Source organism: Scyliorhinus canicula, chromosome 11 (assembly GCF_902713615.1).
Source record: "Scyliorhinus canicula chromosome 11, sScyCan1.1, whole genome shotgun sequence".
Taxonomy (NCBI): Eukaryota; Metazoa; Chordata; class Chondrichthyes; order Carcharhiniformes; family Scyliorhinidae; genus Scyliorhinus; species Scyliorhinus canicula.
Window position 1 is genome coordinate 125850405 of NC_052156.1, and position 23776 is coordinate 125874180.

At 46.4% G+C, this 23776-nt stretch overlaps 1 protein-coding gene across 1 annotated transcript in view; it reads right to left on the reverse strand.

Moving 5' to 3' along the window:
* uhrf1bp1l (UHRF1 binding protein 1-like) overlaps window positions 1-23776 on the reverse strand; it is a 180509-nt gene that overhangs the window by 113721 nt on the left and 43012 nt on the right. Inside the window, 1 exon segment of the mRNA XM_038811302.1 lies at window positions 5930-5968. Coding sequence (XP_038667230.1) covers window positions 5930-5968 — 39 coding nt within the window.

The window sequence follows — 23776 nt, forward strand, 5'->3', positions numbered from 1 at the left end:
TATTGACTTGCTATTTTTTAAGATATGAGCAATATACCCCAAATTCATTTCAACTTGGACAATAAAATGAAATTGATTGACAATGTTTAACGTTAATTCAGAACATCCTATTTCACTGAAGGTGGCGGAATCCTCCATTGATACCTTATATATTTTTTAAGTTTTTTCTTATGGGACGAGCATGTTCGGATTCAACTTGCAAAGAAGGCATAGCAATACCCATGTCAGTGGAGGAATCTCACTTCGGGGAGTAGTTTAGAGTCAACCATTGTGGGACTCCAGTCACGTACAGGTCAGAATGGATAAGGACAGAACATTTTCTTCCCTAAAATACATTGGGTTTTTAATGACAATCTGACTATTTCATAGTCACTTACTGAAACCACATTTTGTTTTGAGATTTTGCTATAATAAACTGAATTCCAATTCTGAAGCTGTCACAGTAGGTTGTGAATTCAAGTTCACGGAGGTATTAGTCCAGGACTCACAGGAAGTTCATAGAAATATAAGAAATTTAACAGGATAAGAGATGTTAAGTTTGAAACAATATTTGTATATGTCAAGGCTATAGTAAAGGACAAATTGACATTAGTATATATATATTTTTAAAGAGTCATTGGGTTTTACAGGTTAGAAAGAGGTCTTCAGCCCATTGTGTCTGTGTCAGTCATCAAGCATGTATTGATCTAATCCCATTTTCCAGCACTTGGTCCATAGCTTTGAATGCTGCAGTATTTCAAATGCACATCTAAATGCTGATCAACAGCTCCAATAAATCACCAAAGAACGGTCTTTGAGGCCAGAAAACTGGGTTAGTTTAAGAAAGGATCAAATGGGAGAATGGAAAGGTGGGAGGGTGAATATTCTGGAAGCAAGAGATAACAGAAACATTCTTTGCCAACCGGCATCAGATTACTCAAAGATATTAAGTTGCATTACTGCGAGTGCATTCAGAATGGTTCCAAAGTCAGCAGCAAAGAAATTATTCTGAAAGAGGCAAATATATTAAGAGAGGACATAATGGCAATCATTAGCAACAACTTCTTTGCAGATACGCATCTCCATTGTTCATTCATTACATCTGAGAACACTTTTCTAATTTGCGAAAAAAATAACTCACACAAAGCACTGCTCTAAGAATTTTAAGTCTACTACGTAAATAAATAATCAAATTCAATTTTTCTAAGGGTGTCGTGAAGAATTTACAGATATTATGTAAATATACAGACTTTGAAAATTAACATAATGAAACATAAATTGTGAATAAGGGAGAAGAACAAATGGCAGGAGAATTGAAAGGTGTTTCCACCTGCCAGGATTTTGAAATTTTGTTTCACCTCAAAAGAACAATCAATGGCATTTTCTTTTATCCCTTCATTTATTCACGGGTCTTGAATATTACTGGCAAGACCGGCTTTTATTACCAGTTCCTAATCACCCTTAAGATGGCGAATCGCTGTAGTCAACAAGATGAAGGTGTTCCCACAGTGCTGTTGCTACCACCTTCCACAATTTTGAATCAGCGCTGATGAAGGAACAGCGAGTATTTTTCCAAGTCAGGATTGGTGTGCGATTCGAATGGGAACTTGGAGATGGTGATGTTCCCACATGTCTGCTGCCGTTGTCCTTCTAGGAGGTCAAGAGTTTGTGAGGTGCTGTTGCAGAAGCCTCGTCGACTTGCTGCAGTGTGGTGCAAAGATTTCTTGCCACAAATCAGCCCAAGTCGGAGTATCCTGCGGGTCTTGCTGCATGCGGACACTGACTGCATGAAAACCTCCCAGGAATATATACATCTGTTCGTTCTACTGCCTTGGGAGCAGACTGGATTATGGATAAATGCACTTAAAATGGGGGAGGCAGTGGCCTAGTGGTATTGTTACTGGTCTAGTAATCCAGAGACCCAGGGTAATGCTCTGGGGTCCCGGATCCGAATCCCACCAGGGCAGTTGGTGGAATTTGAATTAAATTTTTTAAAATCTGAAATTAAAAGTCTACTGATGACCACAAAACCATTGCCGATTGTCGTTATAACCCACCTGGTTCACTAATGTCCTTTAGGGAAGGAAATCTGATGTCATTACCTGGTCTGGCCTGCATGTGACTCCAGATCCACAGCAATGTGGTGAACTCTTAAATGCCCTCCGGGATGGGCAACAAATGCTGGTCCAGCCAGCGATGCCCACATCCCATGAATGAATGAAGAGACAGCAAAAAGGGTTTTGCAAACAAAGTATGTAACAAAAAGCAGTAATGGAAACTACAAGCATGAAGATCGAGAATGGCAACCACAATAATTATTCCCAGCCTTAAGGATATAATTGATTTCTTGCCACTAATCAACCCAAGTCTGAGTATTGTGCAGGTCTTGCTGCATGCGGACATCGACTGCATGAAAACACGCCAGATATACATATGTCTATTCATTCAACTGCCTAGAGAGCAGACTGGACTATGGATAAATGCACTTAAAACGCAGAAAGGGTTTTGCAAACTATTTAACAAAAAGCATGAAAGGAAACTACAAGCATGTAGATTGGAAATGGCAACCATAGGAGTGGCATGGTGGCACAGTGATTTTAGCACTGCTGCCTCACGGTGCTGCTGATCCGGGTTCAATCCAGGCCCTGGGTCACTGTCTGTGTGGAGTTTGCACATTCTCCGATTGTTTGCGTGGGTCTCACCCCCACAACCCAAAAGATGTGCAGGGTAGGTGGATTGACCACGCTAAATTGCCCCTTAATTGAGAAAAAAAACGATAATGGCACCCATAATAATTATTCTCAGCCATAAGGATGTTATTGCTGCCCTAAATAATGAACATATTAGCCTTCCCCTCTCATAGGGAGGTTTCTGTATTAACTCCTGTAGTGCTACGTCGTAAGGAGAATGACGGGCACCAAAACAGTGCAAGTATTTAAACAGAAGTGTCGCAGATCACCATCACAGAGATGTGAATGACAGAGGAGGAGAAACAAGATGGCCACATGACACCATAGCACAAGGAGGAGCAATGGGGTTAAGTTTGCAAGTTAGTATACGTTGCATTTAAACTATAACAAATAAATGAAGTGATTAAATACATAAACGTGAATTAATTGAATAAATAAAACACGTTTAGATAGGGGTGGCAGTGCAGTGGGTGTACAATGCAGCATATGGGAGTTTGTGCACAGCCTAGTGATCCTACGCAACCACATTTACTGTAAATATTTGTACCTTGAGGAAACGGAGTTCATTCAGAATTGTTCATTCAGATCAGTGAGGGTGTACTGACGTATCTGGGTACTTAGATTCAAGAGGCAGTCACAAACCTTTGGTTATATAGTGGTGGAGGCCTGGTTAATGGTTAGGAACAGGAGGCTTTGAGTTAGATAGGTAAGGGGACCCCACATACAGTGGTGGAGGAGCCTGGGCCATTCTTCTCATACAACAGATATGAGGTTGTTACTGCTGGTGTGGATTGGGCAAGGTCCGCAGGGTGGATGCACAAATAGTCCATGGCCAATGGTTCAAGTGGCCATTCAAGTAGGGGGAAAGTGAAACGGAATGTGGAGGTGATATGGTCAGTATAGTTAGAGAACACACAGTCTTGTATGGAGTTTCATTAGTTTTGTTGGCTGATAGGTGTCAGGGTTAAAGTTAAAGAAGAACTTGAGAGTGGAAAGGGGAGAGTGCAGTTTCCATGGTCCACGTAGAAACCACCGATATAGATAGAACCAACAATGTAGCTCTACTAAGAAAGCTTGAGGAGCAATGGTCGAAGTCGCGAATTGAATATCCCAGGAGATTTGATTTTTAGAAGAAATAGAAAAATGGCAAATGTGTAGGGGTCTCCTAATAATAACGGAAGGGATAATGAATTAAACAGAATAGACCTTAGCTTGGAAAAATCTAAATGCAGAATCAATTCAGATAGAGCTAAGAAATAACAAGAGGCAGTAAACAATAATGGGAGTAGTTTAAATTCTCCCCACCAGTAATTGTGTTGGGCAGAGTATAATCCAGAAAACTAGAGGAAGGATGCAACAAAGGAGATATGATAATCATAGGGGATTTTAATCATCATTTAGACTGAGCCAACCAAATTTACAGAAACTGTGGAGAACGGGTTCATGGAAACATTCAAGGTAGTTCTCTGGATCAATATTTTAAGGGGCCAACTCAGGGGCAGGCTATTTTAGATCTGGTATTGTGTAGTGAGACAGGAATAATTTGTCATAAAGGAGCTCCTGAAGAAAAGTGATCATATGATGAATTTTATATTGAGTTTGAGAGTGATTTAGTCAAGTTCAAAGCCCGAACAAAGCAAATTATGTATATATGAAGGGGAGAATCAGCTGAAGTGGATTGGGAAACAAGCTTACAAAATATGACAGTAGATAAGCAATGATAAACATGGTAGAAGAGAAAAGCATTCTCAAGGTTATGGGGAAGCAAGGGTCTCATGAAATGAAAAACTGAAGGATGTAAGTTTAGTAAAGAAATAGTACTGGAAGTAAAAGCCAATAAATCCCCAGAAACTCATTACCTAGACATGTCAAAGAGTTGGGTGCAAAGATGTCCATGTATTGGTTTTGAACATCCAGAATTCCCTAGGTCCTGGATTGGCAGGTAGAAAACATAACCTTACTGTTCAAGAAAAGTGAGAGAAAACATGGAATGACAGTCAGTAGTAACTAATGGGGGAACCACTGTGAGGAAATTGATATATAATCAGCCTGACATCAGTATTAGGGAAAACGCCTGAACCTATTGTTCGGGACCTTATAACGGGGTACTCAGAAAACCATCATATGAATGAGCAGAACCAATACAGCTCAAAAAAAAGGAAAATCTTGTTTGCCAGTACTGTTACAACTTTTGCAACTAATCAGGTAGGATAAGGTTGAACCAGTAGATATAGTCTATTTAGATTTTCAAACAGCATTCAATAAGCACATGTAGTTGTACTAAATTAGGGTTTGAGAGATTAGGGGTAATATATTAGCATGGCCTGAGGATTGGTTAATTGTTAGAAAACACAATAGAATAGGTCCATTTTTGATTTATAGCCAGTAACGAGTGAAATACTGCAAAAGATTAGTGCTTGGAACGTAGCTATTTACAATCTATATCAATGATTTAGATAAGCGATGGCCTGTATCAAAACTAAGTTAGGTGGTAAAGTAAGCTGCAAAGAGGACGTAAAGTGGCTGCAAAATGATTTAGATGGGTTATGCGAGTGGACAAGAACATGGCAGATGAACTACAAAGTGGATGAGTGTGAAGTTATCCAATTTTCTAAATGGAGAGACTGGAAAATATTGGCAGAGTGGCATGAGTATTATGGAAAAAAAAAATCAAAGTTAACACATAGGTCAACAAACAATTAGGAAAACAAAATGGGATGTTGACTTTTATTAACAAAGGGAGTGAAGTATAAGAGTGAAGAAGTCCCACTGCAATGACATAAGGCTTTGGTTGGGCCACACCACTGTATACAGCATTGGTCTTCTTAACTCGGGAAGTGAATGCAACAAAGGTTCACCACACTGACCTCTGGGATGAGGAAACTGTCATAGGAGGACAGATTGCAATGAATGAGTTAGGCGTTTACAAGAATTAGAGTGATCGTATTGAAACATGTAAAATTGTTAATGGGTCGGCAAAGTTGTTGCTGAGAGCATGCTTCCCTTGGCTGGAAATTCTAGGGTAAGGGATCAGAGTCTCAAATTAGGGAGCTAGTCATAGAGTGATAGACTTTTGGGCACCAAGGGAATCAAGGGGCCTGGAGATCGTACAAGAACACGAGGAAGATCAGAAGGCTCAAAACGTCAAATTCCCACGCCTGTTCCAATTTCTTAAATTCTTCTGTCCTGCCAGAAGTTAGACCACCTGACACCATAAGCTTTGTTCACATTTAATAAATGATCATAAAATGAAAATTTACCAGGCAGATTGGGTGCGTCTTTAATTTGGTCCAATGTATCTGCAAGAGAGACAGAATATGTTGTTCAGTAAAGCTTTCAGTTTCTGCAATTGTACTGCCCTTCCAAACTTCAAATGAAATATTCTGGCAATGTTCTATAAAGGGTCTTGGTCTCAAACGTTCTTACAAATATTACACTCCACAAATTTAACCATCTTAAAATTGAAAGATGGCAGCTTCAGACCAATCTATCCTAAAACTGATACTCATAGGAAAGAGCAGAGCACAGTGGATGCTAAAATCTGAAATAAAAACAGAAAATGTTTAACCACAGATCTGAAACCCACAGACCTGAAATGTTAACCTGGGTTTCTCTCTTCACTGATGCTGCCTAACCTGCTGAGTTTCTCCAGTATTTTCTAATTTTATTTAAGGTACTGGTGTTCAGCAATTGAGATTACAGTATTAGGAGCACAAAAGTTATTGAAATAATAGGATTCAGGGGCACTTTAATAAACAAAGGACTACTGACCATGCAGGATAGCCCATGTGTCTTGCTGTCAGGTCCTTCCTCTTGATACAATTATAGTGTCAATCATCACTGCTCTGCTGGTCAGTGTTTTTTTACAAAATAGCTTTTAAGCTTGTGTTATAACCCCCACGAGACCAGGCCAATTAAACTCCCCATGAGCCTCATGGAATACGAGCACCCCCGCTGAGGGGCAGAGACCCTTTAGCGGGCTCGTTGATTAATTGCCATGAAAGCCAGCCCAGGTAGGAAACGAGCTGAAGAGTTGTCCGGCTGGGACTAGGATCATTCCATGTACTTTCCTTGTGGAAATAAACCATTTTTCGACTCTCCTTTCCGGACCACTAAAGCTTGTTAGCCAATCAAAACCTTGTTTTGTCATTTATACTTTTAAAATATTTTGAAAGTTAGCTTTTTAGTTGAATGCAATATTAAATCAAATTGATTAGAAAATAATAAAATCGAAGTTTTTTTTAAAAAAGGAACAGGTATATTTCATGGTTTAATAGTTTGATTAGTGTTTATTTCAACAATGAAAAAGCTGGAAGCCATTAGGTAGGAATCTCAGTGCAAACTTCTTGCATTCAGCATATTCAGGTCCTCGAGGCCTTTCAGCCATAGTACACCCAGGAAATAGAAACTGTACACAGCCCCCTGGGCTGTATGCCTGACATGGAATGGACATTATGAATATCAAAAGTATTGAAATTGCATTGGAACACCTCAAAGAGGAACACGTTTGAAGAAAAGTTGAATTAGAATCATAGAATCCCTAAAGTGCAGAAGGGGACCATTCGGTCCATTGAATTTGCACCAATCCTCCAAAAGAGCACCCTCTCTCGTGCCATGCCCCTGCCCTATCCTCGTGATTCCGCGCATTGCTCATGGCCAATCCACCTAGCCTACACATCTTTGAACTATAAGGGGCAAGTTAGCACGGCCAATCCACCTAAACTGCACATCTTTGGGCTGTGGAAGGAAACTGGAGCATCCAGAGGAAATCCACGGAGACACAGGGAGAACATGCAATTTCCACATAGTCACCCAAGACCAGAATTGAACCCTGGTCCCTGGCGCTGCGAGGCAGCAGTACTAACCAATTCTATTACACTTTCAGTAATTTTGAATTCAAAATGTTACACAATGTATTTCAACAAATTTTATGAAAGGTATATTTTAGAAAAATAAAAATCGAGAACGTGGGTCTCAGTGCTGCAAAAGAAATCAGCACAAGAGCCTGTGTGTTTTATTCTTATAAAGGCCAAATTTATTACTTGATTAAGAAATACATGTTTCTGCCGTTGATCTCAGCCTTGACTGTATGGCAGCATTCTTCCAAGTCATTAAATCGTAAAATTCAGAGACAAGCTGAATCTAGGCTAGTAAATCAGTTTAAGGCTGAGATGGTGTTGCACTGTTGGGACATGCCATCTTTCAAATGGGATGTTAAACCAGCTTCTCAGGTAAACATCGCTATTTGAAAAAGAACAAGGGAGTTCACCTCATGTGCTGGGCAACATTTAGTCCTCAACAAACAAAAGCAGACGTTGTCATCATTAATCTCATTGATGACTTCCGGTTGCGGCTATGTGGAGCTAAGCCGCACGTTCGGCAGCTCCCGCTTTAAAAGGACTTGTGGGCTCTTTTAAAGGCCCCAAACGGCGCTGATTCGACGATTCCCGGTGGATAAAGCGGTCTGGAGCAAAACCCCCCGGGATTTATGGTGTGGACTCGAAGTGGGGCGAGGAGAAAAACGGCAGCAGCTCCCCTGGAAAAGCGGGGGAAGGTGGACAAAATGGCGGCCGGTGGAGCCCCTGAGGAGTGGAGGCAGTGGGCTGAGGAGCAGCAGGCGGCCATCTGCGCTATTTCACGGAGCTGAAAGGGGAGTTGTTGGAATCCCTGAAGGTGACGACGAGTAAGCTGCTGGAGACCCAGACAACCCAGGGTGCAGCGATACTGGAGTTGCAGCAGCAGGCCTCTGAGCGCGAGGAGGAGGTTTCGGCCCTCGTGGGGAAGGTGGAGATACACGAGGCGCTTCATAAAAAGTGGCAAGATCGGTTCGAGGAGATGGAGCTTCGGTCACGGAGGAAGACCTGCGGATCCTGGGCCTCGAGGAGGGGTCGGACCTGCCGGCCTATGTGGCCGTGATGTTGAACTCGCTGGTGGGGGCAGGATCCTTCCATCTGCCCCTGTAGCTGGAGGGGGCCCATAGAGTGCTGGCCAGGCGGGCTAAGGCAAATGAACCCCCGCGGGTGGTGCTGGTGCGGTTCCATCAGTTCAGTGACCGGGAGTGTGTTCTCCGATGGGCCAAGAAGGTGAGGAGTAGTAAGTGGGAGAATTCGGTAGTGCGTATCTACCAGGACTGGAGTGCGGAGGTGGCCAAGCGGAGAGCTGGGTTTAACCGGACGAAGGCGGTGCTCCATGGAAAGCAGGTGAAGTTCGGCATGTTGCCGCCTGCGCGCCTGTGGGTCACCTACAAGGACCGGCATCACTACTAGATGGAGGAAGCGTGGGCCTTTGTGAAGGCTGAAAAGCTGGACTCGAACTAGAGATTGGGGGCTGTGGGAGTTTTTCTATTCTATTCATGGATCATTGTTTATGCTGTAGCGGGTTATTCTGTTTGTTTTTCTCTCGCTTTCAGACGATGTGGGTTATGGTTCTGTGTTCTGAGGGGGGTACTGGGGTTTGTGGTTGATCTGTGTCTTTGTTTGTACGGAGTTGGTGGTTGGGTTGGGACTGCGGTTTGGGAGCTGCATTGGTGGGGTGGGGCAGTGTGAAAGCGCGGGCTTTTCTCTGGTTTCCCGCGCTGCGGGACGAGGGGGTGGAGCTGGTGGCGAGGGCCGTGGTTATTAGACCGGGTTTCCCGCGCTGAAGCGGTGCCCAGGAGCTGATGCAGGGGAGGAGGGGGGACCTCATATCGGGAGGGGTCGGAGTTAGAGCGGGAGCTGCCGGGGTCAGCAGAAGTCAGCTGGCTCACGGGAGTACAGTGGAGGGAGAGTCGCGGCTAGGAGGGGTCCTAGCCTGGGGGGGTGGGGGGAGAGGGAGGGAAGAAATACCGGGTTGCTGCTGGATTGGCCAGGGAGGAGTTCGGGGGGGGTCAGGGTGAGGTTCTATCGTCGTGGGAAACGGGCCGAATGGGTGATGGCCTGGGGCGAGCAGTCGATGGGTTATGGCTAGTCGACGGGGGAGGGGGGGCGGGGTGCCCCAATCCGGCTGATTACGTGGAACGTGAGGGGGTTGAATGGGCCTGTTAAGCGGGCCCGGGTGTTTTCGCATCTGAAGGGGCTGAAGGCGGACGTGGCCATGCTCCAGGAGACCCACCTGAAGGTGGCGGACCAAGTCCGTCTGAGGAAGGGGTGGGTGGGGCAGGTTTTCCACTCAGGGCTCGACTCGAAGAACCGGAGGGTGGCAATCCTGGTGGGGAAGAGGGTGGCATTTGAGGCGTCTGAGGTTGTGGCTGATAGTGGCGGCAGATATGTGATGGTGAGCGGTAAGCTGCAGGGGGAGAGGGTGGTGTTGGTTAATGTGTACGCCCCAAATTGGGATGATGCTGCTTTCATGAGGCGTATGTTGGGCCGCATTCCTGGCCTGGAGGTGGGGGGCTTGATCATGGGGGGGGGGGGGGGGAGACTTCAATACGGTGCTGGATCCCCCTACTGGATCGTTCTAGTTCAAGGACAGGCAGGAGGCCAGCGGCGAACAAGGTATTGAGGGGGTTTATGGACCAGATGGGAGGAGTGGATCCCTGGAGGTTCGGGAGGCCGAGGGCTCGGGAGTACTCCTTTTTCTCCCATGTGCACAGGGTTTATTCCCGCATTGATTTCTTTGTTTTGAGCAGGGGACTGGTTCCGAGGGTGGAGGAGGCCGAATGTTCGGCTATTGCGATTTCGGACCATGCCCCACATTGGGTGGATCTGGAGATGGGAGAGGCGCGGGACCAGCGCCCGCTTTGGCGTCTGGACGTGGGGTCGTTGGCTGATGAGGAGTTGTGTAGGAGGGTTCGGGGATGTATCGAGAGGTACCTCGAGGTCAATGATACTGGGGAGGTCCAGGTGGGGATGGTGTGGGAGGCTCTGAAGGCAGTGATTAGGGGGGAGCTGATCTCCATCCGAGCCCATAGGGAGAGGGGGGAGAGGAGGGAGAGGGAGAGACTGGTGGAGGAGCTGTTGAGTGTGGATAGGAGGTACGCGGAGGCCCCGGAGGAGGAATTGCTGGGGGAACGGCGAAGCCTGTAGGCCAAGTTTGATTTAGTGACCACCAGAAAGGCGGAGACACAGTGGAGGAAGGCGCAGGGAGCGGTCTATGAGTATGGAGAGAAGGCGAGCAGGATGCTGGCGCACCAGCTGCGTAAGCGGGACGCGGCTAGAGAGATTGGTGGAGTGAAGGATAGAGATGGGAATGTGGTGCGGCAGGGGGCAGATGTCAATGAGGTCTTTAGGGACTTCTATAGGGAACTGTACCGGTCGGAGCCGTCGGCGGTGGGAGGGGGAATGGAGAATTTTTTGGACAGGCTCCAATTTCCAAGGGTGCAGGAGGAGCAGGTGGAGGGACTGGGGGCGCCGATCGAGTTGGAGGAGCTGGTCTGTGGGATTGGCCACATGCAGTCGGGGAAGGCGCCGGGACCGGATGGGTTCCCGGTTGAATTTTATAAGAAATATGCGGACCTGCTGGGCCCCCTGTTGGTCAGGACCTTTAACGAGGCATGGGAGGGGGGTGTTCTGCCCACGACGATGTCTCGGGCACTAATCTCCCTGATCCTGAAGCGTGATAAGGACCCCTTGCAGTGCGGTTCATACAGGCCGATTTCACTGCTGAATGTAGACGCCAAGTTGCTGGCGAAGATCTTGGCCACTAGAATAGAGGACTGTGTGCCGGGGGTGATACATGAAGATCAGACGGGTTTTGTGAAGGGGAGGCAGCTGAACACTAACGTGCGAAGGCTGCTAAATGTGATAATGATGCCGGCAACAGAAGGAGAGGCGGAGAATGTGGTGGCATTGGATGCGGAGAAGGCCTTTGACAGGGTTGAGTGGGGGTACTTGTGGGAGGTGTTGGCGAGGTTCGGGTTTGGGGTGAGGTTTATTAAATGGGTGAGATTGCTGTACGAGGCCCCGATGGCGAGTGTAGCGACAAATGGGAGGAGGTCCAAGTACTTCAGGCTCCACCGTGGGACGAGGCAGGGGTGCCCCCTGTCCCCCTTGCTTTTTGCGCTGGCAATAGAGCCTCTTGCCATGGCTCTCAGGGAGTCGAGGAGGTGGAGGGGTTTGGTGCGAGGTGGGGAGGAGCACCGAGTGCCGCTGTATGCGGACGACTTGCTGTTGTATGTAGCAGACCCAGTGGGGGGAATGCCGGAGGTGATGGAGATTCCTGCTGAGTTCGGGAGTTTCTCGGGATATAAATTGAACCTGGGCAAGAGTGAGCTGTTTGTCGTGCACCCGGGAGATCAGGAGGAGGGGATTGGTAGGCTCCCGCTAAAGAGGGCAGTGAGGAGTTTTAGGTACCTGGGGGTTCAGGTGGCTAGGAGCTGGGGGACTCTGCACAAGCTCAATTTTACTAGGTTGGTGGAGCAGATGGAGGAGGAATTTAAAAGGTGGGACATGCTGCCGTTGTCGTTGGCGGGTAGAGTAGAGTCCGTTAAAATGACGGTGCTCCTGAGGTTTTTGTTTTTGTTTCAGTGCCTCCCCATTTTCGTTCCGAGGGCCTTTTTTAGGAGGGTGAACAGCAGCATTCTGGGATTTGTTTGGGCGCATGGGACTCCGAGGGTAAGGAGGGTCTTTTTGGAGCGAGGCAGGGATAGAGGGGGGCTGGCGCTGCCCAACCTCTCCGAGTACTATTGGGCGGCTAATGTCTCGATGGTACGCAAGTGGGTAATGGAGGGAGAGGGGCAGCATGGAAAAGGATGGAGATGGCGTCCCGTGGAGGCACGAGCCTGAAGGCACTGGTAACGGCTCCGTTGCCGCTCCCTCCAACGAGGTGCACCGCGAGCCCGGTGGTGGCGGCCATCCTCAAAATTTGGGGGCAGTAGAGGCGACACAGGGGGGAAATGGGGGGCTCGGTGGAGGCCCCGCAGCGGGGGAACCACCGGTTTGTCCCAGGGAACATGGATGGCGGGTTCCTGGGGTGGCACAGGGCGGGCATTAGGAAGTTGGGAGACCTGTTTATTGACGGGAGGTTCGCGAGCCTTGGTGAACTGGAGGAGAAGTTTGAGCTCCCCCCGCGGAATATGTTCAGGTACCTTCAGGTCAAGGCGTTTGCTAGGCGACAGGTGGAGGGGTTCCCTTTGCTGCCCCCGCGGGGGTTAAGGGATAAGGTGCTTTCGGGGGTGTGGGTCGGGGATGGGAAGGTGTCTGACATCAACCAGGTAATGCAGGAGGTGGGGGACGTGTCGGTAGAGGAGTTGAAGGTTAAGTGGGAGGTGGAGCTGGGGGAGCAGATTGAGGAGGGGACATGGGCGGACACCCTGGAGAGGATGAACCCCTCCTCTTCATGTGCGAGGCTTAGTCTCATCCAGTTCAAGGTGCTGCACCGGGCCCACATATCCGGATCTAGGATGAGTAGGTTCTTTGGGGGCGAAGACAGGTGTGTCAGATGTTCGGGGAGTCCAGCGAACCATGCCCATATGTTCTGGGCATGCTCGGCACTGGAGGACTTCTGGATGGGGGTGGCGAGGACGGTGTCGAGGGTGGTGGGATCCAGGGTCAAGCCAGGCTGGGGACACGCGATATTTGGGGTTGGGGTGGAGCCGTGAGTGCAGGAGGCGAAAGAGGCCGATGTCTTGGCCTTTGCGTCCCTAGTTGCCCGGCGGAGGATCTTGCTGCAGTGGAAAGATGCGAGGCCTCCGAGTGTGGAGACCTGGATTAATGACATGGCGGGATTCATTAAGTTGGAAAGGGTCAAGTTCGCCCTGAGGGGGTCGGTACAAGGGTTCTTCAGGAGGTGGCAGCCTTTCCTCGACTTTCTGGCTCAACGATAAGGTACTAGGTCAGCAGCAGCAGCAACCCGGGGGGGGGGGGGGGGGGGGGGGTTTAGGGGGATAGTGTTTAAGTTAACTTGCTTATTGTTAATTTATTCTGTTGTTTATTGGGCTTTGGGGGTGGGGGGGGGGGGGGGGGGAAGGGAGTTTGTTACGTGCGTTGTTACGGGTGCCGGGGGGTGTTTATTATTATTGTTTTGTTGATATATATTTTTCAAAAAATTCCAATAAAAATTATTTTTTAAAAAAAATTAATCTCATTGATGTTTGTGGGACCTTGTACATGAATTGGATCATGATTTTCTTGTATTACACCAATATCTGCACTCCCAAAGTACTTCAACGATTGATAAGTGCTCTGGGACATTGAAGTCGGGAAGAGGGATATATAAATGCAAGGAATTTCTTGAGAAACCTTTTAGTGAAAACAATATTTGCTCTAAAAATTGCAGGATATTATGAAAAAATGAAATGAAAATCGCTTATTGTCACGAGTAGGATCCAAATGAAGTTACTGTGAAAAGCCCCTAGACGCCACATTCCGGCGCCTGTTTGGGGAGGCTGTTACGGGAATCGAATCGTGCTGCTGGCTTGCCCTGGTCTGCTTTCAAAGCCAGCGATTTAGCCCAGTGAGCTAAAGAGCTTGCAGATTTTCATTACCTTTTGTTAGGAATCAAACTTGTTTTCATAATCAACCTTCGAACACCACATTTGAGAATTACAACTCACTGGAATGGAGTTCTTGAAAAATTTTTCTTCATTTACTAATTTGGGTATGTAATGAACATTATGCATTTTGTTATATAAAGTTTTTGGGAATAATTTTTTCAAGAGTTATACAGACTCAAAATGTTAACTCTGTTTCGCTGTCCAAAACAATTGATGATGTGGAAGGCATTTGTAATATCCCTCGTCACGCACGCACACTAGGATATGTCACTAAGGCAGTGGCTCACCACCAGACGCAGTGGGCGGAACTCCCCATAGCCTGACGCCGAAATCGGTATCAGCAATCGGGTGGAGAATGTCCTCCATGCCGGAAAGAGGACAGGAGCCAGTTCGCAATGCTCCACCCCCTCCAAATCAGCAAGATCGGGATGTGTGGCGGGCGCAGTCGCAACACCGTTGCCGAGTCATCAGCCGACCCTTGCGCGATGCTCAACCCCTGATGGGCCGAGTTCCTGACGGCGCGGGCCATATGTAGTTCCAGCTGTTGGGATACTGGCGTGCCGGCTACGGACAGAATCCAGCGTCGCCACACTCGGCCGGTGGGCTTCTGCGAGGACTGGGGGGGGGGGGGGGGGGGGGGAGAGAGAACGGCCAGCGCAATGTTTCCCGGCGCAACTTGTGGTGGTGTAGGCTTGCACGGCTTCAGCTTTGTTGGCCCTGCATATGCGTGGCCTGGAACCCGTCGATTCTCCGCATGTTCCATTCGGTGCCGGTGCTAGTCCCTCACCGGTAACGGAATCGGTGAGGGATTTGCACCGCTTTTCCTATTGTGGAGCACCACATTATGGATTCTCAATCGTAAGGGGAGTAGACAGGCGTTTCTGTTGTCAAAAACGAGACTCCCGAATGGTATGTTGCCTCCCAGGTGCACGGGTCAGGGATGTCTCAGATCGGCTGCAGGACATACTGAAGGGGGAGAGTGAACAGCCAGTTGTCGTGGTGCATATAGGCACCAGCCATAAAGGTAAAAAACGGGATGAGGTCCTACAATCAGAATTTAAGGAGTTAGGAGATAAGTTAAAAAGTAGGACCTCAAAGGTAGTAATCTCAGGATTGCTACCAGTGCCACGAGACAGTCCGAGTAGAAATTCAAGAATAGTCAGAATGTATACGTGGCTTGAGAGATGGTGCAGGAGGGAGGGGTTCAGATTTTTGGGACATTGGAACCGGTTCTGGGGATGGAGGGACCATTACAAATCGGATGGTCTACACTTGGGCAACACTGGAACCAATGTCCTAGCTTTTGCTAACACTGTTGGGGAGGTTTTAAACTAATGTGGCAGTGGGATGGGAACCAGATTAGAAAGTTAGAGGTCGGTAAAGAGGCAGCAACTAAAGCCAGTAAGGTACTAGATAATAAACTCAATGTGACTAAGGGGAAGTGTAGACAGGGAAGAGATGATGAAAGCAAAGGTACAGGTGGTCTGAGGTGTATTTGTTTTAATGCAAGAATTGTAGCAGGTAAGGCAGATGGCTTAGGGCTTGGATTAGTACCTGGGAACATGATGTTATTGGTATTACTGAGACTTGGTTGAGGAAGGGCAAGACTGGCAACTAAATATCCCAGGGTATAGATGCTTCAGGAGGGATAGAGAGGGAGGTAAAAGGGGTGGAGGAGTTGCATTACTGGTCAGAGATGATATCACAGCTGTGAGTAAGGAGGGCATGCTGGAGGATTCGAGCACTGAGGCAATATGGGTAGAGCTAAGAAATAGGAAGGGTGCAGTAACATTGTTGGGACTTTACTACAGGCCTCCCAAAAGCAAGCGTGAAGTAGAGGTACAAATATGTAGACAGATTATTGAAAAATGTAGAAGCAATAGGATGGTTGTGATGGGAGATTTTAACTTCCCCAACATTGAATGAGACTCATGTAGTGTTGGAGGCGTAGATGGAGCAGAATTTGTAAAGAACATCCAGGAGAGTTTTTTTAGCGCAGTATGTAAAAAGTCCAACTCGGGAAGGGGCCATACTGGACCTGGTATTGGGGAATGATCCCAGCCAGGTAGTTGAAGTTTCAGTTGGTGATTACTGTGGGAATAGCGATCACAATTCCGTAAGTTTTAGAATACTCATGGACAAAGATGAGAGTGGTCCTAAAGGAAGAGTGTTGAGTTGGGGAAAGGCCAAGTATAATAAAATTCGGCAGGAGCTAGGGAACGTGGGTTGGGAGCAGCTGTTTATGGGTAAATCCACATTTGAAATGTGGGAGTCTTTTAAGGAAAGGTTGATTAGAGTGCAGGACAGACATGTCCCTGTGAAAATGAGGGATAGAAATGGCAAGATTAGGGAACCATGGATGACAGGTGGAATTGTGAGACTAGCTAAGATGAAAAAGGAAGCGTACATAAGATCGAGGCGACTTAAAACTGATGAAGCTTTGGAGGAATATCGGGAAAGTAGGACAAATCTTAAACGCGTAATAAAGAGGGCTAAAAGGGGTCATGAAATATCTTTGGCTAACAGGGTTAAGGAAAATCCCAAAGCCTTTTATTCCTATATAAGGAGCAAGAGGGTAACTAAAGAAAGGATTGGCTCACTCAAAGACAAAAGAGGGAATTTATGCGTGGAATCAGAGGAAATGGTTGAGATTCTTAATGAGTACTTTGCATCAGTATTCACCAAGGAAAGGGACATGACGGATGTTGAGGCTAGGGATGGATGTTTAAATACTCTAGATCAAGTCGGCATAAGGATGGGGGAAGGTTTGGGTATTCTGAAAAGCATTGAGGTGGACAAGTCCCCAGGACCGGATGGGATCTATCCCAGGTTACTGAGAGAAGCGAGGGACGAAATAGCTGGGGCCTTAACAGATATCTTTGCAGCATCCTTGAGCACGGGTGAGGTCCCGGAGGACTGGAGAATTACTAATGTTGTCCCTTTGCTTAAGAAGAGTAGCAGGGATAATCCAGGGAATTATAGACCTGTGAGCTTGACGTCAGTGGTAGGCAAACTGTTAGAGAGGATACTGAGGGATAGGATCTATTCACAGTTGGAAGAAAATAGACTTATCAGTGATAGGCAGCATGGCTTTGTGCAGGGAAGGTCATGTCTTACAAACCTAATAGAATTCTTTGAGGAAGTGACAAAGTTAATTGATGAGGGAAGGGTTGTAGATGTCATATACATGGACTTCAGTAAGGCGTTTGATAAAGTTTCCCACGGCAGGTTGATGGAAAAAGTGAAGTTGTATGGGGTTCAGGGTGTATTAGCTAGATGGATAAAGAACTGGCTGGGCAACAGGAGACAGAGTAGTGGTGGAAGGGAGTGTCTCAAAATGGAGAACGGTGACTAGTGGTGTTCCTCAGGGATCCATGCTTGGACCACTGTTGTTTGTGATATACATAAATGATCTGGATGAAGGTATAGGTGATCTGATTAGGAAGTTTGCAGATGATACTAAAATTGGTGGAGTTGCAGATCGTGAGGAGGACTGTCAGAGAATACAGCAAAATATAGATAGATTGCAGAGTTGGGCTGAGAAATGGCAGATGAAGTTCAATCCAGGCAAATGCGAGGTGATGCATTTTGGAAGATCTAATTCAAGAGCGGACTATATGGTCAATGGAAGGATCTTGGGGAAAATTGATGTACAGAGAGATCTGGGAGTTCAGGTCCATTGTACCCTGAAGGTGGCAACGCAGGTGGATAGAGTGGTCAAGAAGGCATACAGCATGCTTGCCTTCATTGGATGGGGTATTGAGTACAAGAGTCGGCAGGTCATGTTACAGTTGTATAGGACTTTGGTTAGGCCACATTTTGAATACTGCATGCAGTTATGGTCGCTACATTACCAGAAGGATGTGGATGCTTTAGAGAGGGTGCAGAGGAGGTTCACCAGGATGTTGCCTGGTATGGAGAGTGCTAGCTATGAAGAAAGGCTGAGTAGATTAGGATTGTTTTCGTTGGAAAGACGGCGGTTGAGAGGGGACCTGATTGAGGTCTACAAAATTGAGAGGTATGAACAGGGTGGATAGCAACAAACTTTTTCCCAAGAGTGGGGATGTCAATTACAAGGGGTCACGATTTCAAGGTGAGAGGGGGAAAGTTTAAGGGAGGTGTGCGTGGAACGTTTTTTTACGCAGAGGGTGGTGGGTGCCTGGAACGCTTTGCCAGCGGAGGTGGTAGAGGCGGGCATGATAGCATCATTTAAGATGCCTCTGGACAGATGTATGAATGGGCGGGGAACAGAGGGAAGTAGGTCCTTGGAAAGTAGGCAACAGGTTTAGATAAAGGATCTGGATCGGCGCAGGCTGGCAGGGCCGAAGGGCCTGTTCCTGTGCTGTAATTTTCTTTGTGCTCCGTTGGCTCGGCCTCAAAATCTGAGAGTCCAGCCCATTGTCTATTAACGCTGTTGTAGACAATGACCTCTCTGTATGCATGAATGGCTTTCTTCTTGCCTTATCAAGATTCAGATATTACATCCATTGCTAGTATACACCTGGAGACTCCCTGCTGAGAGCAGGCAATGACCACAAGCAGATAGTCTTGAATAGCTATGATGGTCTGATAAGGCACTGAAACCCAATCAGATGACTCAATTCAAGAAATTACCTAGCATGTCAAGAGATCAGGGTCAGAAACGGGTATAAAGCCACAGCTAACAAGGATATTGTTGCCGAAGCCAAGAAACGTGAGTTTGGTCGGTTGGAGGAAGTCTTGTGGAATGGTTGGGCTGCCCCCCTCTCCCTTGTCCTGCTTATGTTGCTCAGAGCCCTTTGTTGAGTCTACCAGAAAGCATTCAGGAATAAGGGAAGTGATGATGCAAGGCAGTTGAGACACACTGGTCAAAGCCTCCCTGTATATGGACAATGGCACTGTCTTCAGCTCGGAACCACTGTCGGTGCGCAAACTGATGAGCATCTGAGACCTTTTCAAACTGATCTCTGAAATCATGGCAAGAGCGAGGCCATGTTCTTTAGGAACTGGGCTAACTGATCATTTCTCCCTTCACAGTCACGTCTGTCTGAAGGTGATGAAGATAAGCATCATATGGCACGGAGGCTAGAAACTGGAAGACGTGAGAAACTATGGTCAAAGAAAAGAACTGGGCATGTGGGAGCAATGCTCCCTTTCCATTGTGGGTTAAGAACCTAGTCCAAGATGTGAGGCACTCTTCGTATTGCTGTACGTTGCACAGGTTTGACCTATTCCTCCTTCGCTGTGACAATCACCCGAGCCATCTTCCACCTATTTGCAGATTGAAAATGGATCGCGGTTTCAGTGGCACAGTGTACAAACCTTTTGATAAAAGAGGGAATAAACATGTCCAACATCACTTCAGCTTGATGGCCACCTTTGTGTGTGGCTGCATCAAGCTGTGTGTCAAGCCTCATCAAGCAAACACCAGGTGTCACTAGATATGAGGTTTTACTTGTTCCCAGTATTGTGAAGGATGTTCCCGGTGTTGTGAAGGATGTTCTGGCCATGCTGCTGTGGAAAGCTCCAAGTAGTTGGACCATGCTATACCACCAGAGGTTTAGGCAGAGAAACACCTTTGACCACAAGTCCATCAGGTCATGGTCTGCACGTAATGGTCCCTGCAAGAAGAGATGATGGATCGTGTTGGATTTGTCCCTGTGGAGACTGTCAGTCATTGGGTAGAATGCTTCATCACCTCAAATGAGCACTAAGATGTAGTTTGGTGGTGAAAACGGTCCACCGCGTCAGATCCTTCCTACATGCCCAGAGTCTCTACACATTGCCTTCGAGGTGACTCTGGTGGGGAAGAGGCTGTTAGGCACCTCATTCTGGAATGTGCCTGGACAAAAAAGGTCCGGAGAAAAATGGCTTTTGTCAAGGTTCACCCTGAGCAGTTGTGTGATGCAAGGCTCTGTGCTCTACAGGCTATTCCCAGGGGCCCACCCCAATATAAACGTCAACTTTAGCTGAAGGATCATCATGCTTGTAGATTGGTGAAAGTCACTCTTCGGTCTGGCTAAAATTGGTCTTCCAGTGCAAATAGTTGCCCATGACAGAGTAGCAGCAGACTGCCACATTCCAAGGTTCAGGACTACATGCTGAGGGATGCACTAAAGCTTGGGGCAGCCAGCGGCAGAGGCGCAATAGGGAAAGATCGCTCTGTAAGACCTTTCAGCCAGAGTACACCTGTGGAGTGGAAACTGTATAGAAACCCTAAGTGTTACATGTATCACAATTGCATTGAAGCACCTGTAATGATTCGTCCTATTTGATCCCTGTCTATTCTCTTATTTCCCCTTTCTTTGATTTTCTTTCTGTGACATTTTTGATTAATGGACATGTGTCTTGAAGGAAAGTGGCCTGTGCCTTTAATTCAAACAGAAGAATCCAGAAAGGGTTGTGCTGATTTACCCTGGTGATTGCAGATTGGTTGACAACAGCGATGACTTGGTTTGACTGATTTGGCTGGTGGCCAATGAATAGACCTAAAAGACGGTGCTCTTCCCAGTAATAGGTGGTAATTGGATCTATTCCCCTTGAAATGGCTCAGAGATCTAAAGAGCTTTCAGTTTCGCTTTGGCAGCTAAGAGAGAAGGCCTCTCTTTTTCCCACTCTTTTCTCCAAGAATAACCAGCGAATTCTCACCAAAATGCCACTGTGGGATCCAACTCTCTCTGCAGAAAAGGCTTATGCAAGGAGAATCAAGAATCTGATAATACTCCCTGCAGAACAGACTGATGTGAAGCCAGGGGCCTCTCCTGGAAAAGCTGCAAGTAGGATATACTGATAAACTGCAAAGAGGGTGATTACAGGCTGTAAACTTTAATCCAAACTCATACTCCAAACAAAGTGCACTAAAGAAATCATATCAAGCAAGGACTTTTATCTTTTGACCTTAATCCTTATTATTTTACCCCTTTCCACCCATTTGTCTATCTTGTGTGTGTGGGTAAAATTTTGGAAATACACTTTTGAGATTCTCCTGGTCAAAAATCGCTGTGTTGTCAATTTTGATGAATGGAATACTGCCCCACCCGCGTCACTAAAAGCTGTTGCCGATTCTGCACCGGAGATGCCAATAATGTTGCCCTTCTTAATATAGAGTAATACTGCTTTTCAGAGTCGCCAGGTATCCGATGATACCACCACAAGGTTCAACCAGATATTGATCAAAGACCCAACAACCAGTCAGTTAGTTCAAGTTCAATGGTAGTTTATTTACACACAAGATTAACTCACACATGCAACATAAAAACACTACAAGCTAAGCTACACCTAACACTACAACAACCTGTACTTAACCTTCAGGCACGCGGCTTTGGCAGAGGAACAAGGCCGTTGCTCAGATCTGGAATGGCCAGGTCTGGAGAGGTAACTTAGGTTCTGCTGTGCTCATCCGTCTGGTAGCGATCGTTGATCTTGAACTTGCTTCTGGTCGTGGTGCTGCAGTTGGCTTCATATATAGGCCGGGCTGAAGAGTGTCGGTGTGTCAGGGCCAAAGAGATCGAACACATGGCAGTGTCTCTCTTTATCCTTTGGGGTTTCGCACTCTTTTGAGTGGTCCTTCGTTTTGGACCCAATAATTTGGCAGGCTTTGATCACTGCCTTTGATTTGAGCCAATAAAGGGGCGGGTGCCTTGATGGCTGGGCGTGTTCTAAGCGGTCATTGACCTTGGCTGTTTGGGTTTCCTGGGTGATGGGAGGGGTGCCGATGTGTCTGGGACCCGAGTACAAGTCCTTTGCCTTGGGAAATGGGTCATTAGAATGCAAATCGGCTAGTGGTTTCGATACTGGCTGGTTCGCGGTTAGCAAATATACATTTAGGCTCTGGGTTTGCCCGAATCCTATATTGGCCATATTTCCCTCGAGTCTTTGCAAGTGTCCATGTTTACTTTGTAAGTGGCCATCCCAGATGGCTACAGCTGGCCACGATAAACAAGGTCTCTGGGTATTTTGTTTCAAAGTTATTTATAACCATGAACAGTCCATCAAGTGCCTTCTTCACCTCCGCCTGGGGTGGAATATAGACCACTGTAACAATGACAGAAGTGAACTCCCGTGGAAGATAATAGGGTCTGCACTTCACAGTCAAGCATTAGAGATCCAGGGAACAATAATTCATCACGGTTGCCACTTCTGAGCACCAAGAGGTGTTGATGAGGAAACTAACCCCACTGCCCTTTGTGGAAATTGTACCCAAGTTATTTTTGGTCATTGATACTACAGGGTCTGGATCGAAGAGGGAAATGAGACCCCGCTGTTTAAGAATCTGCAGTTGCCAGACTTGCTGAGTTTTTCAGCATTTTCTGCTTTTACAACTGTGATCTGCTGCTTGGGCCCGCTACCACTCATGATGAAAAATAACTACATCAAAGTAATTTACAACATGAATTATGTTAACAGGCTGAGATAGCAATTGATGACATCAACTTTGTAAATAAATGTTTCAGTTCTCAAAGGATAAGGCAAAATGCTAAAGTGCCAAGAGATTGAATCTGGAAAAAAAAAACAATCACCAATGCATGCAAAGTCAGTCAATCTTAGTAGGGGTTCTACAGCTGGTCCCAACATCCAAATTTGGCAAAGGAAATCTGTCCACGGTTTCTTCTCCCGATCCCTATCCAGCAACCCCTCCTACAAGTGGACACTGGTGAGATCAAGATAGAGCTCTATTCTGTTGCCTTCCCCTGCAACTGAACTGCCTGCCGAAGATCACCTTCAAGGCCCATGATCTATCTAATAAAAGTCAATGCAAGTGGGTGGTGGAATACTGTATTTCAGCAAAGTGAAAGTAACAGGGTGGCAAATACAAAACAGAACAGGAAATAATAACGAAAACTGAGAATATGATCTCCCTATTGTGCTTGATGCCTCCACCCAAATTATGACCTTCCTAATCAAAATACATCAACTCATTTAAATGAAATATTAGATAGCTATCTTAGCTTCTATATTTAGTGTACAAAAGTTAGACCACACCTTTCACTGACAAGAACCAAACTATCTTGTTTGTCCTGTATGTAAATAAAATCTCAAAATATATTTGACATTGCCTAATAAATCTATTGGCATTTTGCAACAAATAAAACTGCTGGTTCCTGAAGCAGTGGCTGCAATTGACTTAAAACTTATGAAATATTGATATCCATTCAAAATGTTAACAATATTGTACAAATTCAGACTAGAATGTAGTTCGACATAGATTTTCCAAGAAATTCTCTAATTCTGCAGCTCATGTTCCTGTAAATGTTTTTAGTTCAGTTTTTAGCATTGCTGCCTCAGGACCTGGTTTCGATCCCGACTCCAGGTCACCGTCCGTGTGGAGTTTGTACATCCTCCCTGTGTCTGTGTGGGTCTCACCCCTACAACCCAACGATGTGCAGGGTAGGAGAATTGGCCACGCTAAATTGTCCTTTAATTGAGAAAAAAAATTATTTTAAAAATATTTTTTAGTTGATATCATGCCGTAATGCTGCAAGTTATTAAGAACAGAAGTGACATCAGCATGGCAAATGAAAAGTGATGACATCTTCATTTGATGCTGGGAACAAAGTAAATGATGGCTGCACAGGAAAAATCCAGACGTTTTCTTCCCCCTCACTGTTCCAGTATTGGGGGAAAAGATCAGCAGTATTCAAGTATCTTGTGTGGAGAAAGCTAGATACCATAATGCAATCAAAACAAAGTACAAAAACGTGTGTGTGTGTGTGTGTGT